We start from the raw sequence: 22,897 nt of genomic DNA, 5'->3' as shown, positions 1-22,897 counted from the left end.
AACCCTACACTGGCCACTTGTGATATTTTAAACATCTGGTATTTTAAATAAATTGTTATGACTGTATTGATTTAAAAAAAACAATGGTGGGTCCACCAGACCACTGAGTAACAAACACATCAACACCACACAAGAGTTAAATTTGTTTGTTTTTCACATGCTTACCCAACTTTTTTTGGAATTGGGTTTATACAATAGACGTTGTCGCAATGTTTCATTAAATTCAGTTTGTATTCAGCTACTTCAGTATATGGACTGAAATTCAACTGCTTATATTTTAATTCATTTGATTCACCTTGTTGAATGACCTTCTCAAACAGCCTAATTTGACCTCACCCCTGTGGTCAGATAGAGAGCTGTTTTGTCTCCTACATGCCTGCCTTCGCGAGTGCTGAGTTTAGTGTCTGTGTGCACAGATATCCTACACCGCACTGGATCAACATGTGTATCTACAATAAATTATATTTCAAAATAAGACAATTAAACGTCCCTGTTACTTTCATTCAGTATTTATTGCTTTCTCACAATAAAGTAATTTGATCATTTCAGGTAACTCTCATATCTACCTATTTACAAAATGTAATGTAGGGTTATTGGGGGAAAGTTAAAATATGCACGATTTTATCATAAAAAATGAATTTAGTCAAATATTCTTATATCACAAATAAAGAACATCTAAAAAAATTAAAAAATCTCCAAAACGATAACTTTACTGGAAAGGGCAGAAACATTCTTATCTTTTAATGTAAATGAATATAACATGTTTGTATTCCAAGCAATTTTAAAGCATTCTGATTGGTCCATTATTATGAAAACCAAAAATCACAAAAAAGGAAATACTTGTTTTTTTTTGTGGACAGCAATGATATATCTGTCTATATATTATACTCTATATATCTTGATTTCCACTATAGTGAGATCATTTTTATTGCCACCAACAGCCTGCAATCAAGCATCCACTTAATTCCACTTTTCTATCCTTAGGGTATCCAGGTTTAATTCAGCCTTGAGTTTGTTTGCATCCTAATTACTAAATTATGTAGAAATTAAAGAAAAACAGTAGAATTAAACGAACCTTTCAACCTTTGTAGATAATCCACTACATGATATAAAACTGTTGATAACTGATGGCCATCTAGATTAGGACTAATGTTAATCATCTGCTGGATTACAGTCGAGATTTAGGTTTCGTTAGCCAGCCTTTCTGCTGTAGGAATTCTCCAACAAGCCGGGCGGCTTCCTCAGCACATCCTCGATGGATCGTCAGGCCATAGCCTCCATGACCATAGTTATGGATGACCTGATACAAGGCAACAGAGGAGATGAGAAACAAAGCAGAGATCCAGATTAATTCTCTGAATTTCATTAAAAGTTGCAATAAAACTGCAACAGAAAGGCCGTATAAAATCTGTATGTATGTAGAAGTCTCTACAGTGTTGATATCAGCGTTAGCTTAGTACAAACAGAGAATCCCATGGAGATGCTAGCAGTAGTCCTGTTGTGCTAGAATCCCATAGAGCATGTAACAGTCAGAAATTAAAATAAGTGGGCAGCATGAGACCACTGAGTGAGAATTGCTTCTGTTTTGCACTATTTTCTGATTTAACACGAAGTACTTCATTACAAAATCTACTATCAGCATAACAACAAGTGAACAGTAGAATTTTTTAAATATTAACACGCATTTCAGAATTTATATTGTTTGACCCTCATTTGTTTTAACGGCAGTGTGCACTCGAGCTGGTATGGACTTGTAGATCAAATCCACGTGAGAACCATATGGTTCAACCATCACCAGCTTCAACACAAAACATAAGACCTTTTGTACAAATTTGAGCTTTTTGAAGGCCCCAACATGGCCAATGCCACAACTGCTTCTTTTGACTTGCCGCCAATTTTCTTTGTTTTACATGTTGTTTATTTGCAGGATTAAATGAAAACAATTATAGATTTTCAAAGTTATATTTCATATATTATTAATATGCTCCAGAAACTAATAAATTCATTAACATCGGCAATCAAGCAATCTGTAAATGCCTTTTGGTGCCGGTCTTTCTGAGAAGAGCAGGAACAAAAAAAGCTTGATGTCTCGGTGGCTGACAAATGATTTACACTGTGAGTAAATATCAGCAATTTTTCACCAATTAAGTTAAAGGCCAAATCAGGTTCTATTTAGGATCTAACTACTCTAACTTGACTTTTCAAGTCTTTCCACATGTCTGTGGCACTGACTATAACTGACTGAAATCTCATCAGTATGTGGTTAGTGCAGCATGATGGTGCGATAAAGCGTGGCCACAATTACACCAAGGGAATAAAAATGGTACGCCTTATGGGTAGTGTAGGGCAAGCAGCTAGACACTGAAAAAAAGGGGGCAGGAGTAGAGAAGTTCTTTTTTTTAACCCGTCACCTTTTATTTTGCCACAACGGTGTATTTACAGGCGCACTTTAAAAACAAACAAAAAAGAAACAAACACGACCTCAATCAACAGAGGTAATTAGACTGTGACTGCAAAGCCACATAAGTCTAGTTACTCAAACAATCCTTACAAACAGGTATAGTCCAGCACTGCTACCAAAGGGGAAGAAGAACCCCCCTAACTGTGGTTATGGAGCCGTATAAATACTGGTAGCTCCTCCCCCCAAGCTATTCCATTCCCCCCCACAGGTAGGAAAATAAACCATACATTTCATATTTACATGTTGAAATGAATATGGTACAACATTATCCGTGGCTGTCAAAATACAAGGCCAAAGAAACAGTAATCAATCACTGTTATTTACAATGTTCACATGATTCACTTTTCTCTTTGTATTTACCGGTTCTCACTCCCCTCCTCTACTACAGAGAATAGACTCACCCTGGTAAGTAAAAGCCCAGGAGTCACAATCAGTACTCTTTTAGGACCTGAAGGTGAGTATGAGCAGTGTAGGTTAAAACAGGTGAGTATGTCTACAGTCATTATAGTGGTAATGTGCTAAGGGGGGTACCTTGCATCATTACAGATGGGTAACATTACTCCCCTCTATGCAGCAGGCTGGGGTTTGATTCCCCGCTCAGGTAAACACAACACACTATGTCAGTAAGAGTCCTTTGGCAAGACTCCTGACTTAAATGTTCACCAATCTTCGTAAAAGGATTAAGCTGTGATCATACAAGCCTTCTGCAGTTCAATCCTCCATGTTGTTGCAGTTAGCAAGGTAGCTAGCTTGCTGTCCATAAACAGTAACAACACAAAACAAAATATTTATATCAGATGATTATATACTGGCCTCAGTATAGTGCTGCACACAGATCTTTAGCAAAAAAGTATAGATAACTGTGGTTTGTGACTTTGGTCCAGCTTGGTTAACACTGGAGCTAACGTCACAGCTAGCAAGCTAACTCATCAGAGGAAAACAGTCAAATCACTAAAGTAAACATAATATTATAGTTTAAAGACAACACTGACAGTGCACATTGTCTCCTTTATGGATTTATTTAAGAGGAAATGAAGGAATAGTAAAGACATCGTGCTTAGGCTCTGGTTAAATTAGCATTTGGAGTTTCAGTGCTATGAAGACCCACTCCTTCAGAATTCAATGCAGCTAGTTGCACTATTGCTCAAGGAAAGAAATTCATATCACAGGCTACCAAAGTTGAACTTAACACAATTTCATATGCGAAATTTAATTGCCCTGGAAATCTGCAACAGCAAACTGCCTCACGACAGGGAATTCCACATTTCGCTCATGAAAATTCATGTCAAACTACATGTGATTGGGCCTTTAGACTATTAGACTAAACATTACTGACTTTTTAAAGATAATCGAGCATCTTAGGACAGGGAGTCTCTTCTAACCATTGAAAACATGAGAGTTCACCTCAAAAGTGTTCAGTCCAGATCGCATGGTCTCCCTCTCCAGCCTCACTTTATTGCGTGCTGGCCTGAGACCAGTCCAGACCTCCACGATCCGGGCATGCTAGGGGCAAAAGAGGGGGCAATGGTATTAACAGGCCACAAAGACAATGGCAGTTTTTTACGAGCTGTTTAGCCAAAGCACATAATTTGCAAACTGCATGAATGCATTGGTATGAAAGACACCGGCTGGCGTGAAACTTGTCTTGCTCACAGTATTTGTCATGTTTCATCATTGTGTACATACTACATTAACCTCTTTATTTCAGAAAAACAACTTTTCTATTTCCAGTTGTTCCCTGATAGAGGCCCTTTAAACCTATACACAACAGATCAGAGCAAAAGAGCAGTTAAATGATCTCTGCATAATTAGTCAAGAATCTCAAGAGGATTTCACTACAGTATCACACTGAGCTGAATAAGCAAAGGCAGAGCAATTAGCATTAACCTTAAGATGAGCTAACTCCATATTCTGCTTTATGGAATATGGCTCTGCTTTATGACTCATTCAAAATTATTCAACATACTTATGTCAGATGGGTCACCTGACTCATTCACAAACCATATGCCCCTGTTTACAAATCTTCTTAAAAATAAATAAATAAATAAAAAGAAAACCAGCCCTCATCAAACATATTTGGAACCTATAAATTCAACTCAAACCAAAACAGTTCCTGTTCACAATTATCCAGTCCATAAATAAAGAACATCTACTATAATTTCCATACTTTTAGGCTGGGCTCAAGTTTACAGGCCTCATCCCACATTTTTTTGTGGTCAATGGAACTGTTTTGCTGACTCCAGTTTCCTCGCTGGAAAGTTCCCCCGACGGTGACCAGACGGCTCCTGAAGAAGGGTAAAAATAAAACCTGCTTAGTACACGACTGTATTTGCAAACACAAATACCTCTTTAAAACTGATGGAATTTCTTAAAGGACTAGTTTGACCTATTTTTATTACTAATGTACGGAAGCTATTAGGCACCATCAGATCTAAGTTGCTGGCTAGTAGCTTTAGGGTTGCCACACGTCCAGGATTGTCTTGTCTCTTGGTTGTCTGTTCAGGTAAACTAGAATTCCATAAATGTCTTGGAATCAAAGCATTTTCATGTTAGCACGTTATCATTTCTTATGAAGATTCAACCATTTATCCAGTTAAGCCATCAATGGGTTAGATTAACCCTCATGTAGCTGCTGTTTCATTAAGGTACATGCAATAAGGTTCTACAGTTGAACTGACGTCTATCTACATTAGATTTAACTTCTGACTTTTGAATCAAGCCACTGAAGAGTTTTTACAGTAGTAAGGTGGCAAAACTAGTTAGCATTTTTGGTCAATGTACTCCTCTTAACCCCGTGAAGCAGCTTACCCTGGGATTATATACGGTTTACTGTAAACTTCTGCTGTGAAACTGTGGGTCAGAATCCAGTGCTTTATCCAAGGAGCATCTACCTAATAACACACAAAAAAGAAAATAACAAAAACAGCATAAGACCACCTCTGTGTGTTCTAATGATTTGATCATGAGTAATGTAAGTGTTGGTTTGGCCAAATATCAAATTTTCTCCTTACACCAAATGTAACCAAAGTTGGCTTCATGTGCACAAGCTACATGGCTATTGCAGTAACACAAGTAACAGAAGTTTGAAGCTACTAGTTAGCATCGTACAGGCTACATGCTTAAATCACCACACACTTGCCTCAAACCATGTTGAGCTGTTAAATAATCTCAAAAAGACTTACTTATTTAATATGTAAGATGGCTGCTATTACTGTTTTAGCTATGCTAACATAACTTTGTCCATTTTTATAGTTAACAGTATGGCAATCAATGTCAAAAACAACATAAGCAAGTCTATTTGATATTAATGTAACAATTTACAATAAGAGTACTTCATTTAACAGTACTTAAGAGAGTAATAAGCATTACTAAATGGTTAAGTAATGCATCGTTTAATGATTTTATTAAGCAGTTTATAAAATCCTAGTTCTTACTGTCCCAGTTGAGTAACATTAATTAGCACATCTAAAACTAAAAATCTAAAACTATCCTAATTGTCATTTCATTCAGTAATTTATTTACTAAGTCATTTTATTTAGTAATTGATTTAAGTAATTACCATTTAGTAATCATAACTACTTAATAAAAAATAAATTAATGTTAGTTCCCATTTCTATCATTAGTTTCTGACTAGTTGTAACATTACCTAACTGTTTAGTATTGCTTATTACTCTCTTAAGTACTGTTTATTGTACTCTGATTGTAAAGTGTTGCCTAGATGACTTGTGACTGAGATTACTCGTCCATTATGCTACATTAGCGTTGTAGCTGCAGTTCAAAGCTAGATAACTGGTCGACTACATTTAAGTGGGGACCATTTGAATATTTGTGCATTTGTTATTGGCTGAACCATTGCCACCTGTAGAATGATTCTGACCAAGATTTTGACCACCACCTCTTTTTTCTGACCTTAATGATCTGTCCTCGGGCTGGAGTGAGCTCAGGGTCAGGTTGTAGGTCACCTGATCGAACACCAGAGCAGTTGATGATGATGTCTGCACCACTATCTGCCAGCTACTCAGCAAAAAAGAACAAAATGAAGAGATGTGCTCGTTCTGTTCATATCAAAGGTACTGAGTTGAGTATGTCTATGTTAGAAGTACTACATTAAAGGCCATTTCCTCATACAGTAGAAATAACCACAAAAATATTCCTTATACAAGGAAAATGGCAATACAGGATCAATGTGAAATGATGATGGAAACAAAGTTTAAATCTAAATTAAAATATTAAAATTCAAAGCTGAACAGAGGGACCCTCTAAAACAGACTGAAATTGCAGTTTATCTACTGTGAAAATTCGTATATGCCTTACAATGTGTGGTGAAGTTAATGTGTAATAAAAAATGATAAGAGAGATCAGTGGATTGGCACAATAAATTAAGTAATGTTTGACTTAAAGTGCCCCATTTTTTTTTGCATTATTTTTGTCCTTGGGGTCCAATTAAAACATTTATGTGGTTTTACATATCAAAACAGGCACTATTTATTCTTAACTGACCATTTCTCAACCTATATTTATGTATTAGAATTAAACAGGATGTCTGTTATGATAAGCCACTATCGTTCAAAAAGAAGTATGGGCTGAAACACTCCTTATAACTTCAACGTGAATGGGCGGAGCTACACTGCACAGGCAGGTAAAACTGCATACAGAGAAGCCCAAAAATCTGAAATATGTTTTTTTTTTAATTCAACCTGGAGACAAACAAGTTTTTTTAGAATCTTCAAAATTTTAAAAGTAATGACAAAAATGAAGAAGACATATTAGAAATTCTGCAGTATTTCTAGGTCTTCAAACTGAAGCAAATCTATGAAACTGACCCATTCAAGCCTTTACACAAAAAAATTATTATTTTTTTAAAAAATCTATTTCGTTTCATCGAAACACATGTTCAGTCAGGTGGATTTGATCAACTGATCAGAGACTTTTGCAGTCAGTGTTAGCATGAGGGCACGCTGTCAATTAAGCAAAAGGAGGAAATATTAATTCTGAAATTACCTTAAAACAGTCAAATATTTTTACTCAAATTGTTATGCTGACCAAAATGATGAATTCAAAGAGCTTACCTTCCATATATGGACCATATGAAATGGTGAATAAATGGTGTTTTATAAACTTTAACAGTTTTTAAATACTATCAATCTCATTTCTGTCAGTGGGAAATCTGTTTTTTCCATGATATGGGCCCTTTTGTACTTTTGAACCAACAATTTACCAAAAGTTGTTATAAACAGGAACATTAACCTCTTGAAATGAGTTAATTTTCCTTTGGTAAAACTTGATGCCTCTTTCTGACAACCTGCATAGGAGAAAAACAAAAGAGGAGAAAGTGTCATTAAGTGCATACGGGCCAAACTTACAAGGAGATATGATGTCTTGTGTAAAATACACCACATCTTTCAATATTGCATACCATATATCATTACATAAATTAACATCATTATAAACAATAGCTATTGTTTTGGTGCTACATGCTGAAATGTAATATAGGTCACCACAAAAAATGGGCATCACGGAGATAAAGATTAATCCCTTACCAGTTCATGAGCCAGGGTAGGTAGGTCTTCCCTTCCACCATTAGAGCAGTGTTAAACCAACCAAAGCTGACAACAACATGCACACCATTAGAGAAGAGATCAAAACCACAAGGTTAAAAATAGAACAGTTAAAAGAGAATTCTATCATATTTTTCTGCATTTCTGCAAGTAGTTAACAAGTAAATAGAGTCATTCAGAGTGGTTTTATGTGGGATGTTCAGTTCTAGAGATACTTAACAAGTCAGAATTGTTTATTGTTGCGATGATAGGAACCACAGGCCTAAAGAATTTAATGTCTCTAAAAGCTCCTTCGCAGAAGGTTATTACATGAAATGGTCACAAATATGCTGCCTGATGACTGAGACAACATTTTGAAATACAATCTTTGTCTGAGACCTACAAAAAATATTTATACGTTCAGAGTGGATGGGTACTACCTAGGTTTTAGGTTGTGAATAATGATGGTTACATCTGCTTTGTGGACATCACAGCCTCCCACCACCACTGTAAAGAAATCAGTATGTTTCTTGAAAATGAGAAACTTACTGATGTCAAACCACTCTAAATAACAATATTTACATCTGATTAATTATTATGCAATCAATCAGATTGTTATGATTATAAAGGTGGCAGCCGCAACGGCGGCAGAAGCAAAATCCAGGGCATGGGAGGAGTTTGATGAGGCCACAGAAAATGACTTTGTCAGCTTCAAGGAGGTTCTGGATAACTGTCCGGCAACTCAGGAGTAGTCGGGATGGCTGCGCCCAAGCTGTATTCAGCAGGGGTAGAGAAACTCTGACTTCAAGTGAGGATATTGCGGGGCTGTTGTGGCTGACGTGCCTCTGCAATATTGCAAGGAACTCAGGAACAGTGCCCTTGGACTGGCAGACTGGGGTGGTGGTCCCTATTTTTAAGAAAGGAGACCGGAGGGTGTGTTCCAACTATTGGGGTATCACACTGCTCAGCCTCCCTAGGAAAGTCTATGCCAAGGTGCTGGAAAGGAGACTTCGACCGATAGTTGAACCTCATATTGAGGAGGAACGATGCGGATTCTGTCCTGGCCGTGGAACAACGGACCAGCTTTTCACCCTCTCACCGATTGTTGAGGGGGCATGGGAGTTTGCCAACGCCCCCCCCCCCCGAGATATCCTGTGGGAGGTCCTCTGGGAGTATGGGGTGCCGGGGCTACTACTCCGGGCCATTCAATCTCTGTACTCCCGGAGTGAAAGCTGTGTTCGTCTGGAGGGTATGTGTGGAAGGGTGGCGTCTCTGCTATTTGCAGATGATGTTGTTCTTTTGACTGGATCATGTATGCTTACAGCATTCACTGAAGTTTTCACCGTTTGCAGCGGAGTGTGAAGCAGTTGGTAAGTGGACTAGCACCTCCAAGTCTGAGTCCATGGTGGCATGCCCACTCCAGTTAAGGGGAAAGGACTTGCCCCAGGTGGAGGAGTTTAAGTGTCTTGCTCATGAGTGATGGGAAGAGGAATCGTGAGATCAACGCAGGCTGGGACAGGCAGCAGCAGTAATGCGGTCACTGTACCGGACTTTAGTGGTGAAGAGGGAGCTGAGCCAAAAGGCGAAGCTTTCTGTTTACCAGTCAGTCTACATCCTGACCCTCACCTATGGTCATGAGCTATGGGTAATGACCAAAAGAATGAGATTGCGAATACAAGTGGTGGAAATGAGCTTTCTTCGCAGGGTGGCGAGCTACACTCTGTTTGATAGAGTGAGGAGCTCAGCCATCCGGCAGGAGCTCGGAGTAGAGCCGCTGCTCCTCTGCATTGAGAGGAGCCAGCTGAGGTGGTTCGGGCATCTGATCCGAATCCTGGACGCCTCCCAGTGGGGGTGTACCAGGCATGGCCTGCTGTGACAAGACCCCGGGCTCGTCCTAAAACCCGCTGACCAGTCAATAAAGAATCTACAGAGCACAACTCTATACAAACTGTTTAATGAAAAATAATTTTTACAGAACTAATTTACAGAATTTCCCCCTGTACCCCAACTATAATAGACCACCTAAGACATGTTTAGCATCTGAAGTTTACTTTTTTATTTTTGTACTGGAGTTATGAGGTTAAAGTATGAGTCAAGTAAAGTCAAACATCAAAGAACACAAAAGTAAGTCCATTTGATATCACTTAAAGCTGCAGAACGCAAGATTTGAGGATTTGAAGACCTCTCTGGTGGAAATGTGTAATTGCACACCATGAAGAACATTTTGTGATGTGGGTTGTGCTTTGAGCCCCTTCCCCAAGTGGATGAATCTTATGATAATGAGTGTGTTGAAAGAGTATTCAAAGTGAACTTAAGCATCAAGACCTTCTTTCTAAGCCTGTGCATGGCAGTAATATGTAAGATGTATGACATGGTCCAAAAACACTGACTTTTAAATCATTATTCCAAGCTTTACAGCGCAACTTGCAGCAGTTTAGCCTGTTTTTATTTCTCCTGACTCAGTAATGCTCCAACTCTCAATTTTAACAAAAAACCTTATATAGTGCAACTTTAACTCAATGCCGTTTTTGTGCATCTAATTTGTAGGTTTATATTTACAGGTTTCCATTACAAATTAAGCAAAATTCAGACACCAAACATGTCTTGACAGAATTACTACATTTAGGTTAAGGGGAAAAGCAGCTGCTTTAAAGCAATGCTATGTGTCAGTACCTGTATCCTGGAAATATATCAAGCTCACGCTGAGTGAGCTCACGAAAACCCAACACAGTATCTTTAAATGAGGGATCCTGTAATGAGAAAGGAGGTGATTAAAGTCTTTTTCTGCTACTTTTTCCTCACTGCTGAGCTTCAGTACAGTTTATAAAGAATTTGACATTGAAATAATTTTTCAAGTTTTGACTGTGAACTCTGTACCAGCATACTGGAAACGTGAGTTTTAAGTGCAGAATGTCCATTTTCATTTGAGGATTTTTATATTTATGCTTATATACAGACCATGATAAATAGGGCAAATGCCCAAGTGAATGGGCATTTGTCCTACCCATGCTCCAGCCACAATACTTGTTCTCTCAAAGCGACTGTTGTGAAGTTCACAGAATGCTGATGAAATATCATGTAACCTCATGAGAAATCACTTTTGACGAGACTTGTCCTTTTTGAAGCTGAGAAGTTGAGATATATACAAAATAATTCTGAGTGGTTTAATGTGAAATGTGCCATTACAGAGAAACTTACTGTCTTCTTTACAGTGGCTTGTGATTTTTCTTCAATGCAAATATAGCCACTTTATTTATTTTGCAAGACCACCAGTGAACCTACATGTATCTTCTGATTTTCTTTTGAGTTATTTTGCCTTACAATGCCCTACATGCATCTCTCCACAATGAATGGACTTATAAATTATACTTTAGGTCAAAACTTTCTCAAAACTACTGTACAACATTTCATGTAAAAACTTTCTATGAGGGAGCTTTTAGAGGCATTAAATTCTTCAAACATATAGTTTCTATCATCACCACTATGAACTAATCTGAATGTAAGTTTAAGTAGAATGAAGCATTTAGCATCAAGCAATTCTCAATGGTTTTGTTTACATCTTAATTTACACAGAAATTCTACAGAAAAAATCTGCAGAAATTTGCAAAAATCAATGGAATTCCTCTTTACTGTCATATCCAATGTGCTGGTGTACATTGAGCAAAAACTGCATTGCTGACTATTTCAGCAAGTAGGGCTGAGAAGTGTATGGCCAGTAGTATACCAAACATCTGGCAGTGTACATTCTACAAAGTATTCACCCTAAAATCCTCTCCCTCAGACACAGCATAGCATCAGTTCACTGTAATTATTTGGCAAACCCGCAGATATGGTATTTCATTTTTATTAGCTAATTAGAACTAAGATAACATTACTATTAAAAAGAGAGCTACGTTTCATGAGCAGTGAAGCTGGTTTCATTTTCACATATTTCGAATTATATAGGTCTATTTCTTTTTATGTGTACACGATCATTGTTAGCAACCAAGACAGCCAGCTTTCATTGAGTTTTTATCTCAAATTGTACAACACATTTCTGCTGCAACTGTGAGCTAAAAGCAACCAGATACAAATTACACCCCAAGTGGCGATCATTGGGGTCCAAGCACCCTATATACCACTATTGAGCCTGTAGAACACAAATGAAAAACCATTTTTACAATGACCCCCATTTAGAACAGATGTGGTTCTGTTGGTCTACACCTTGACCTTCTGAATGATAATTGTTGAACTCAATGAACTAATTAATTCCACAGCAATTATTCCATTCTCAGAGTGCTCCAGAATTTCATGTTAAAATCAAAAATATCCTAGGAATAAATTCGGCAGAATTCGGTTTTTTTTTTTGTTACTGAACTTACAACCCCAATTCCAATGAAGTTGGGACATTGTGTAAAACATAAATAAAAACAGAATACGATGATTTGCAAATCCTTTTCAACCTATATTCAATTGACACTACAAAGACAAGATATTTTATTTTCAAACGAATAAACTTTATTGTCCTCTCCATGGATCACCACCTTATCGTGGTGGAGGGATTTGCGTGCTTGAATGATCCTAGGAGCTATGTTGTCTGGAGCAAAAGCTCCTGGTAGGGTCTCCCATGGCAAACTGGTCCTAGGTGACAGGTCAGACAAAGTGTGATCCATAATAACCCCTATGAAAAGACAAAAACAGGACTGTACGCTGCCCGGAACAGGGTTACCGGGGCCCCACCCTGGAGCCAGTCCTGGGGGAGGGGCTCGCCAGCGAGCGTCTGGTGGCCGGGCATTTACTCATGGTACCTGGCCAGGCCCAGCCCGAAGGAGTTACATGAGTCCTCCTTCCCATCGACCAACCACCAATGGGAGGGGCAGTAGTAGGGGTTCGGTGCTTTGTGGATCGGGCAGTGTCCGAAGGCGTGGGCCTTGGCGTTCTGATCCTCGGTTGCTGAAACTGGCTTTTGGAACTTGGAATGTTACCTCACTGGCAGGGAAGGAGCCTGAGTTGGTGTGCGAGGTTGATAGATACCGGCTAGATATAGTCGGGCTCACCTCAACACACAGCTTGGGCTCTGGGTCCAATCTCCTTGAGAGGGGCTGGACTTTATTCTTTTCTGGAGTTGCCCATGGTGAGAGGCGGCGGGCAGGTGTGGGCTTTCTCATAGCCCCTCGACTCGGTGCCTGTATGTTGGGGTTTTCTCTGGTGGACGATAGGGTAACTTCCCTACGCCTTCGGGTTGGGGAACGGGTCCTGACTGCTGTCTGTGCTTATGCACTAAACAGCAGTTCAGAGTACCCAGCCTTCTTAGAGTCCTTGGGAAGGGTGCTTGAAAGTGCTCCTCCTGGAGACTCTATTGTCCTACTGGGGGACTTTAACGCTCACATGGGCAATGACAGTGAGACCTGGAGGGGTGTGATTGGGAGGAATGGCCTCTCTCATCTGAACCCGAGTGGTGTGCAAACCACAGTTTGTCCATCACGAACACCATGTTTGAACACAAGGTTGTCCATAAGTGCACATTGCACCAGGACACCCTAGGCCGCAGTTCAATGATCGACTTTGTAGTCGTGTCATCGGACTTGCGGCCATGTGTTTTGGACACTCGGGTAAAGAGAGGAACTGAGCTGTCAACTGATCACCACCTGGTGGTGAGTTGGATCAGGTGGTGGGGGAAGATGCCGGTCAGACCAGGCAAGCCCAGACGTATAGTGAGGGTTTGCTGGGAACGTCTGGCAGAAGAACCTGTCAGATTGATCTTCAACTCACACCTCCGTCAGAACTTTGACCAGATATCGGGGGAGGTGGGGGACATTGGCTCAGAATGGGCCATGTTCCGTTCCTCCATTGTTGAAGCGGCTGACTGTAGCTGTGGCCGTAAGGTAGTTGGTGCCTGTCGGGGTGGTAATCCTCGAACCCGGTGGTGGACACCCCAGGTGAGAGATGCCGTCAAGCTGAAGAAGGAGTCCTACCGGGCATGTTTGGCCTGTGGGACACCAGAGGCAGCTGGCAGGTATCGACAGGCCAAGCAATCTGCGGCTTCAGTCGTTGCCAAGGCAAAAACCCGTGTATGGGAGGAGTTTGGTGAGGCCTTGGAAAGTGACTTTAAGTCGGTTCCGAAAAGATTCTGGCAAACCGTCAGGCGACTCGGAAGGGGAAAGCAGTGTGCCACTAGCACTGTATATAGTGGAGATGGTGTGCTGCTGACTTCGACTGAAGACGTCATTGGGCGGTGGAAGGAATACTTTGAGGACCTTCTCAATCCCACCGACACATTCTCCAGTGAGGAGGCAGAGTCTGGGGACATGGGAATAGGCTTGTCCATTACTGAGGCCAAAGTCACTAAGGTAGTTAAAAAGCTCCTTGGTGGCAAGGCTCCAGGGGTGGATGAGATCCACCCTGAGTTCCTCAAGGCTCTGGATGTTGTGGGGCTGTCTTGGCTGACACACCTTTTCAACATTGCGTGGACATCGGGGGCGGTGCCACTGGACTGGCAGACTGGGGTGGTGGTGCCTCTTTTTAAAAAAGGGGACCGGAGGGTGTGTTCCCAACTACAGGGGAATCACACTTCTCAGCCTCCCTGGTAAGGTCTATGTAGGGGTACTGGAGAAGTTTGTTTGTTCTATGTACCACATTATTTGTAAGTCGCTTTGGATAAAAGCGTCTGCTAAATGTAATGTAAGAAGAGAGTCCAGCTTATAGTCGAACCTCGGATACAGGAGGAGCAGTGCGGGCCCTGGTCGTGGAACACTGGACCAACTCTTCACCCTCTCCAGGATTCTGGAGGATTCATTGGAGTTTGCCCAACCAGTCCACATGTGCTTTGTGGATCTGGAGAAGGCATTCGACTGTGTTCCCCGGGGTATTCTGTGGGAGGTGCTTCGGGAGTACAGGGTACATGGCTCTTTGCTACGAGCCATTCAGGCCCTGTACAAGCAAAGCTGGAGTTTGGTTCGCCTCAGACTCGTTCCCAGTGAGAGTTGGACTCCGTCAGGGCTGCCCTTTGTCACCGATTCTATTCATAATTTTTATGGATAGAATTTCTAGGCGCAGTCAGGGGATGGAGGGTGTCCGGTTTGGTGACCTCGGGGTCACATCGCTGCTGTTTGCAGATGATGTGGTCCTATTGGGGACATCAAGCCGCGAACTTCAGCTTTCGCTGGATCGGTTTGCAGCCAAGTGTGAAGCGGCCGGGATGAGAATCAGTATCTCTAAATCCGAGACCATGGTTCTCAGGCGGAAAAGGGAGGAGAGCCCTCTCTGGGTCGGGCATAGGTTCTTGCCTCAAGTGGAGGAGCTCAAGTATCTCTTAGGTCTTGATGACTGATGGTACTAGGGAGTGGGAGATTGACAGGCGGACTGGTGCTGGGTCAGCAGTGATGCGGGCTCTTTACCGGTCTGTTGTGGTAAAGAAAGAGCTGAGCCATAAGGCAAGGCTCTCGATTTACCGGTCGATCTACGTTCCCACCCTCACCCTCAGGAGCCAGCTGAGAGGGTTCGGGCATCTGGTTAGGATGCCTCCTGGACGCCTCCCTTGGGAGGTGTCACAGGCAAGTCCACCTGGGAGGAGACCCTGGGGAAGACCCAGGACACCCTGGCGTGACTATCGCCCAGCTGGCCTGGGAGCACCTCGGAATCCCCCTTGGAGAGCTAGTGGAAGTGGCTGGGGAAAGGGAGGTCTGGGCCTCATTGCTTAGGATGCTGCCCCTGCGACCTGAACCCCGGAGAAGCGGAAGATAATGGATGGATGGATAAACTTTATTGTTTTTTGCAAATATTCACTCATTTTGAATTTGATGCCTGCAACACGTTCCAAAGAAGTTGGGACGGGGGCAACAAAAGACTGGGAAAGTTGAGGAAAGCTCAAAAAACACCTGTTTGGAACATTCCACAGGTGAACAGGTTAATTGGAAACAGGTGAGTGTCATGATTGGGTATAAAGGGAGCATCCCTGAAAGGCTCAGTCGTTCACAAGCAAGGATGGGGCAAGGTTCACCACTTTGTGAACAATTGCGTGAGCAAATGGTCCAACAGTTTAAGAACAACGTTTCTAAATGTGCAATTGCAAGGAATTTAGGGATTTCATCATCTACAGTCCATAATATCATCAAAAGATTCAGAGAATCTGGAGAAATCTCTGCAAGTAAGCGGCAAGGCAGAAAACCAACATTGCATGCCCGTGACCTTCGATCCCTCAGGTGGCACTGCATTAAAAACCGACATCATTCTGTAACGGATATTCCCACATGGGCTCAGGAACACTTCAGAAAACCACTGTCAGTGAACACAGTTCATCGCTCCATCTACAAGTGCAAGTTAAACTGCCATGCAAAGTGAAAGCCATATATCAACAACACCCAGAAACGCCACCGGCTTCTCTGGGCCCGAGCTCATCTGAGATGGACTGACGCAAAGTGGAAAAGTGTCCTGTGGTCTGACCAGTCCACATTTCAAACTGTTTTTGGAAATCATGGACATCGTGTCCTCCGGGCCAAAGAAGAAAAGGACTGTCTGGATTGTTATCAGCACAAAGTTCAACTCCGCATCTCTGATGTTATGGGGGTGTGTTAGTGCCCATGGCATGGGGAACTTGCACATCTGTGAAGGCACCATTAATGCTGAAAGGTACATACAGGTTTTGGAGCAACATATGCTGCCAACGTCTTTTTCAGGGACGTCCCTGCTTATTTCAGCAAGACAATGCCAAGCCACATTCTGCATGTGTTACAACAGCGTGGCTTTGTAGTAAAAGTCTACAGGTACTAGACTGGCCTGCCTGCAGTCCAGACCTGTCTCCCACTGAAAATGTTTGGCGCATTATGAAGCGCAAAATATGACAACGGAGACCCCGGACTGTTGAGCAACTGAAGTTGTACATCAAGCAAGAATGGGAAAGAATTCCACCTTCAAAGCTTCAACAATTAGTGTCCTTAGTTCCCAAACGCTTATTGAGTGATGTTAAAAGGAAAGGTGATGTAGCACAGTGGTAAACATGCCCCTGTTCCAACTTCTTTGGAACGTGTTTCAAAATGAGTGAATATTTGCAAAAAACAATAAAGATTATCAGTTAGAACACTAAATATCTTGTCTTTGTAGTGTATTTGATTGAATATAGGTTGAAAAGGATTTGCAAATCATCATATTCTGTTTTTATTTATGTTTTACACAACGTCCCAACTTCATTGGAATTGGGGTTGTATCACCTTTTTCACTGCTCATGAGTTTTCATGTGCGTGTGTTTAGAGTATGTGCATCTCACAAACAGCATGGCGGAAAAGAAAATGCTCTTACTGGGCCGCGCGTTGTACATAGATTGTAGCCAGACTGGAGGAATATTCCCATCTTTATTGACTCAGGAGAGCTAAGGAAACTCAGGAGGTAATCAAACGTCTCTTTGTTCCATTTCCTAGAAAAGGTTCCAACACATATATACAGACATAAAACCAGCCAAAACATCAGCCAATAATCTAATAGCACAAATCACCATTGTCTTTCTGCCTGTTATCTGCCAGAAAGCCTCCCGGAAACAATGGAAGCTTTAGTGAAAACAAAGGGTGGACATTAAAAATGTTATGTTATATTCAGCTGTTGAGATTTGTGTGCAACTGTCTGTTAAATTTAAGTTTTCTGCTTTATTTCTGATTTAATACTTGTACTTACAGGCAATGAAATAAAGAAAGGGTGATCTCTGATTTTGCACAGTACTGTAGGTGCACCTTGTGGGTTTACAGTTATAGCCCAGACTGTAGCCCATCTGTTGCAGGAGAATTGATCAGCCCCCCCTTAACTATGTCCATCATTGAAAAGGGACCAGCACAGGACCACCACTGAGCAGGTATTACTTGGGTGGGGGATCATTCTATGCACTGCAGTGACACTGACGTAACACAAATGTTTTGTGTAATACACACCACACATATGCAAAAAAAAATATTTATATATATTTGTATACTGTGTATACAAATGTTGCTAAATAACACTATTATTTTATATTTAATCTATCTATACTGCAGATGAAATTTCTTTAATATATTAGTATATTAGTTTATATTGGTATATAAGTATTATATATTATTATATAACAATATATTATATTAATATATTATATGTATTTAAATAAATTCATTCCCTATTTAAAGAAATAGGAGTCAGGTTGTGTATGTATGTGTGTTTCTGATAAAATGGCCTTTGTGTATGTGCAAGTTAGGAGTAAATAATAAACCCAGTGTATAATTAGCTAAGTAGCAGCTGTTTAAAAGCAGAAAGTACACTGGGATGCCCTCCTGGACCAGAGTTTGACCCAACCCCACTGCAACACTGTCAGTCCTCACGTTTCCTGGACGTTGCCCTTGTCGTACAGGTACGGTTGCCACAGCCCTGCCGCCCCGTCGCTGGTGGTAAGAGGGGTGAACACGTCGGCATAGACCTCTATAGTCAGGGGACTGACTTTGTCGTGGTAATGCTCATAAATGCTCTGGGCAGTGGACAAGCCAATGACCCCTGCTCCAATGACTGCCACCCGCATGGCTGTAGGGAGACACAAACAGCACAACTCTACATTAACAAAAGACCCTCTGAAAATCAGAACTCACTTGCGCCAGGTATTTTCCATTTTAGGGCTGAACAATACTTCTTTCAACACCTTTTATAAAATGACAAACCAAAAGTGGGTGTGGCTTAAACCAGAAATGAGCTTGAGGTGCTGGGAACAGGGATATTTACAGGAGAATTTAATCTTTACTTTTAATTTTTTTTCAAAATTTCCACATAATTAAATAGTTAACATGTTAGTGAAGTCAATCAGAGTTATTTGATATTGTTTATAGTGGTGGTGACGGAAGCCATATGTCTGAAGTGTTTAATGTCTATAAAAGCTCCCTCACAGAAGGTTATTACAATCAGTGGGCACAAATATGTTGCCTGATACCTGAGACTTCATTTTACAAAGGTTTTGTGATAAAGTTGTGACCTAAAACAGATTTTTGAAATCTATAGAGAGGTGTATATGCAGAGCAGAGCACTGTTAGGTGAAGTAATTTGTTCAGATTCATGCAAAAATGCATGTCTTTTATAATTAAAAGACATCACTATGTCTCATTTTGACCCCTGCTATGCAAATAAAAGGTGGTATAATAAACGAGGGTATTAAATATCCATACCCAGCTCTATTCCACATCCAAGTAATGTGTTAATGTCTGCACACGTTTAACATTCAATACAATAAGCAGACTAAGCAAGCATTTAATTATAATGTATTTTAATAATAATAATAATAATAATAATTTATAATAGAGAAGTACCCCTTCCTGAAGTACCCCTGCTCTGCACATTTTAGTGTTTTCCTGCTTTAACACACCTGATCCAACGAGTCAGCTCATTAACAAGCCCTTCTTAAGTTGGATTATCTTATAAGTACCTGGGTTTTCACCTCAACAATAGACTGGACTGGTCATATAAAATTAGTTCAGGAAAGGCCAGAGCAGACTTCTGCTGAGGAAACTGGGGGCTTTTTTTTTTTGGCATCACCTGTCTTTTATGGAGTGGTTGGCTGGGGCAGCAGCATCTCAACTGCAGACAGGAATGACTTGACAAACTCATTAAGAGGGCCAGCTCAGTCCTGGGAAGCCCCCACCCAGTGCAGGTGGTGGGAGACAGGTGGATGTTAGCCAAGCTTGCATCCATATTGGAGAACAGCTCCCACCCCCTGCACAGGACTCTGACAGCACTGGGCTGCTTCTTCCGTGGCTGGCTGCTTCACCCAAATGTATGAAGGAGTGCTATCGCTGGTCCTTCCTTCCTGCTGCTGTTACACTGTACAACCAGTGTAACGAGGAGTGAGGAGGCGGACGAATGTGCTGAGATAAGCGACTTTTATTGAGGGCAAATCCAGGGTCATGGTCATGACAGTCCAGGTTCATATAACCAACACGGAGAGATCGATAGGCAGACAAGACGAAATAACTCACAAAAACACAAACCAAAAGACCTCCAACAGGATATACAGACAATTCAAACAAGCATACAAAGCAAACAAAGACTAGCCAAACAAACAAAGACCAACACAGACCAGAGCAAACATAGGGCTTATAAAACACAGGGATAACGAGGGACAAGCAGAAAACAGGTGGCAACAATCAGAGTCACGAAACAAGGGGCAGGACTAAGAACCAAAACAAAGAAGCAAGTGGATGAAAAAGTAAACAAAAAGCACATGGACAGGACTGGCCGGGGCCAATCATGACAACCAGCAATACTCCAAGTAGAATCCCCTCAGGAATTAGATCTCACCCCTACAGACATTAACTGTGAATTCATCACCATACCCATGTGAAATGGTTACTCTTCTCTTGAGTGCCTTGCTGTCCCTTTGCTGCTGTAACACTAGGAATGTCCCCGATGTGGGACGAATAAAGGATTATCTTCTCATATCCTGTCTTATCTTGTCTTGAAGTGGGTGTCTTAGAGCAGGACAACAGGAAAATGTGCAGTACAGACGTTCTAATATAATGTAATATAGGTATAAATAGCCAGTGTGAATACATAAATATGTACATAGTTATGTAGTTACACTGTAACTGTATGAGTTACATATACAGTTAAAATCTATCAGCCAGTTTTCCACACATTGGTCAATGATTCCATAACATAGGTAATGTAAAGTCACTTTAAAATGTATACTGTCTCTATGTCTTGTGTAAACTGTCTCTATATTTTGTGTATATTTTACTATATTTTGCGTATATTTTCTCTAGACTTTGTGTATATTTATTTCCATTATATATATATATATATATATATATATATATATATATATATATATATATATATTTGTGTGTGTGTGTATGTGTGTGTGTGTGTGTGTGTGTGTGTGTGTGTGTGTGTGTGTGTGTGTGGCTTAGGCTAAATTCCTAAATTTGTGTCTGGGAAACTGGTCCTGAAAGTTAAACTGCAGAGCAGAACATTTAACCTAACTAAACTTTTCTGGCTAAATAGTGTTAAAGGGTTTATATCATGGAAAATAGATATTTTCTAAGTTTGTTTTTAAATAAAAGATGCAACATGTAAACATGGTTACGGTTTTAAAATGTGCTGTTCATGCCGCAGTCCATACAGACCATATATGGAAACTGAGCAGCAAAAACATGTCCTTTGAACTCAGTGTTTTTGTGATGTCACAAAAGCCAACTCATTTACAAATATTTATCTATTAATACTAGTATCATCTCTGAGCGTTGCTGCAGAGGTCAGAATATAAAGTGTAATCATTTCTAGCTAACACCTGTTGTTGAGGGGCTTCATAATTAACTGCTGAGGTAAATAAGAAGACTGAGTAAAGCAAGTGCTGCAGTGGCACTGGAGAATAATTATCCGGTCAGTACAGTGCTTGTCCCATTGCCTGGCAGTAGTCCAAAGATACAATAATACTTTGTTGCAAGTATTGCAGTAGTGCTTTCTAGTTGAATTTCAGACTGACCTAACTGCATGTGTCATCACCGGTGTGGCTTGGGTTTGCTTCCACTCACTTTAAGAACATTCTGTGGCACATCCAGTTGCAAACCATGCCTATTAGAGATGGGCCTTTATTTCAGGCCAAAATGTCAAAACTCGGTCACTGGATACACAAAAACTGGGTAATTACACTGTCAGTTACTCATTTTTATTAGTGATATGTTAGCACTCCATGTTAACGTGATGGTTCAGCCAAAGAATGACACAATTTTCCGCACAAAAATGTTCAGCTACAAAGTGTTCGGTGTCCACCTTCATTTTGCACTGGGGCTTGAAGGGTAGCTAAGTTTGCCCAATGCTAATTGGTCGGCTATAAGTTTGCATTGCTTGTTAGCTACATTCCATGCTAGACCAGCAAAACCAGCATATGTTGTGCTTTGATGCTGGTATGCTAGTCGACCAGCATGACCATGCTGGGGTGACCAGCTAAAGCAGCACTAAACCAGGATGAAATGCTTGCGTTTTTCTGCACTACAGTAGTTTGGTCAGCTCTGTATGTTCCAGTACAATCTAGTACAGACTATTTTTATTATTGTTATTACTGCAAATAGCGTGTAAAGTAAATAAATATTATAATTTCACGCCATTAAAAACACAAAGCACTCTTAACTCGTAAAACGCCGCTGTAACAGAACTTCATTCAGCGATAAACTGCTTTAGTAGTCTGCGCACGTTTACTGTTAGCTGACTTTAAGGCTTCAATAAAGCAGCCGAGTCATATAAACATATAAGATACATATATGACAACGAAGTCAGAAAGACACTAGTCGTCTGTTAAAAATAAAGTTTTATAGCTTGAGTTACCTTGTACGAATGCGTCGGTCGGTGCGAAGCGAATGTACTTACTCAGCTGCTGTTATGCTTTGCTTTTGTGTAAATACAAAGGTGGCCTGTGCTGCGTTCAACAGCTCCTGAAAAGCCCTGATTTACCACCTGCTGATGTTACGCTCAGTACAATCATTACAGGACGTTGCTGACAGTTTGGGCGGTTTGAGTCCAGAAATTGTGAAATTGACTCCGACTCCAAGTGTCGGGAATTGATGAAGTCGATTCCAATAGTCGACTGCACACAACAATCTAGATTCCAAAGAACGAGACATCGGGAACCCTGGGAAAAATAACGAACACTGTGTGGAAACGAGTCTAAAGCTTTGGAGTCGACTCCCGAATCCCGAATGCCTGGAACTGAGGAATTGATTCTTCATGGAATCGGTCCCAAAAAGAATCAACTTCTCGATTCCAGGCTTTCAGAAAGCGAGAAATTATTCCTTTTGGAGTCGACTCCTCATTTTCAGCCATCCGGGAATGGAGGAATCGATTCTTTTTAGGATTGACTCCCAACCAAACTAACAACAGACATAATGGGTCCAGTGCTTCACTTTACACTATGTTTCTCAAAACTTCGGAC

The 22,897-nt window shown here is 40.8% G+C and overlaps 1 protein-coding gene across 3 annotated transcripts; it reads right to left on the bottom strand.

The window, feature by feature from the left end:
• Window positions 1-493: 493 nt before the first annotated feature.
• On the bottom strand, window positions 494-22,615 carry LOC108414103 (D-amino-acid oxidase). 3 transcript variants are annotated; one of them, XM_037531632.1, is made up of 12 exons: window positions 22,294-22,615; window positions 21,455-21,558; window positions 18,312-18,507; window positions 17,272-17,386; window positions 10,672-10,748; window positions 8,002-8,067; window positions 7,709-7,763; window positions 6,371-6,475; window positions 5,270-5,352; window positions 4,629-4,746; window positions 3,866-3,964; window positions 494-1,300 (listed from the first exon to the last, which is right to left on the bottom strand). In XM_037531632.1, the coding sequence occupies exons 2-12, from the start codon at window positions 21,462-21,464 to the stop codon at window positions 1,169-1,171; spliced, it is 1,056 nt and encodes a 351-aa protein (XP_037387529.1). In that variant the 5' UTR covers window positions 21,465-21,558; window positions 22,294-22,615; the 3' UTR covers window positions 494-1,168. The 3 variants fall into 3 exon arrangements, with proteins under 3 accessions (XP_037387529.1, XP_017542385.1, XP_017542376.1); XM_017686896.2 differs by lacking the exon at window positions 21,455-21,558 and having other exon boundaries at window positions 22,336-22,615; XM_017686887.2 differs by lacking the exon at window positions 21,455-21,558 and having other exon boundaries at window positions 22,294-22,614.
• Between the last annotated feature and the right edge of the window lie 282 nt (window positions 22,616-22,897).

The sequence above is a fragment of the Pygocentrus nattereri genome, chromosome 20 (genome assembly GCF_015220715.1).
Source record: "Pygocentrus nattereri isolate fPygNat1 chromosome 20, fPygNat1.pri, whole genome shotgun sequence".
Classification (NCBI taxonomy): Eukaryota; Metazoa; Chordata; class Actinopteri; order Characiformes; family Serrasalmidae; genus Pygocentrus; species Pygocentrus nattereri.
This window is presented reverse-complemented; position numbering and strand designations above follow the sequence as displayed.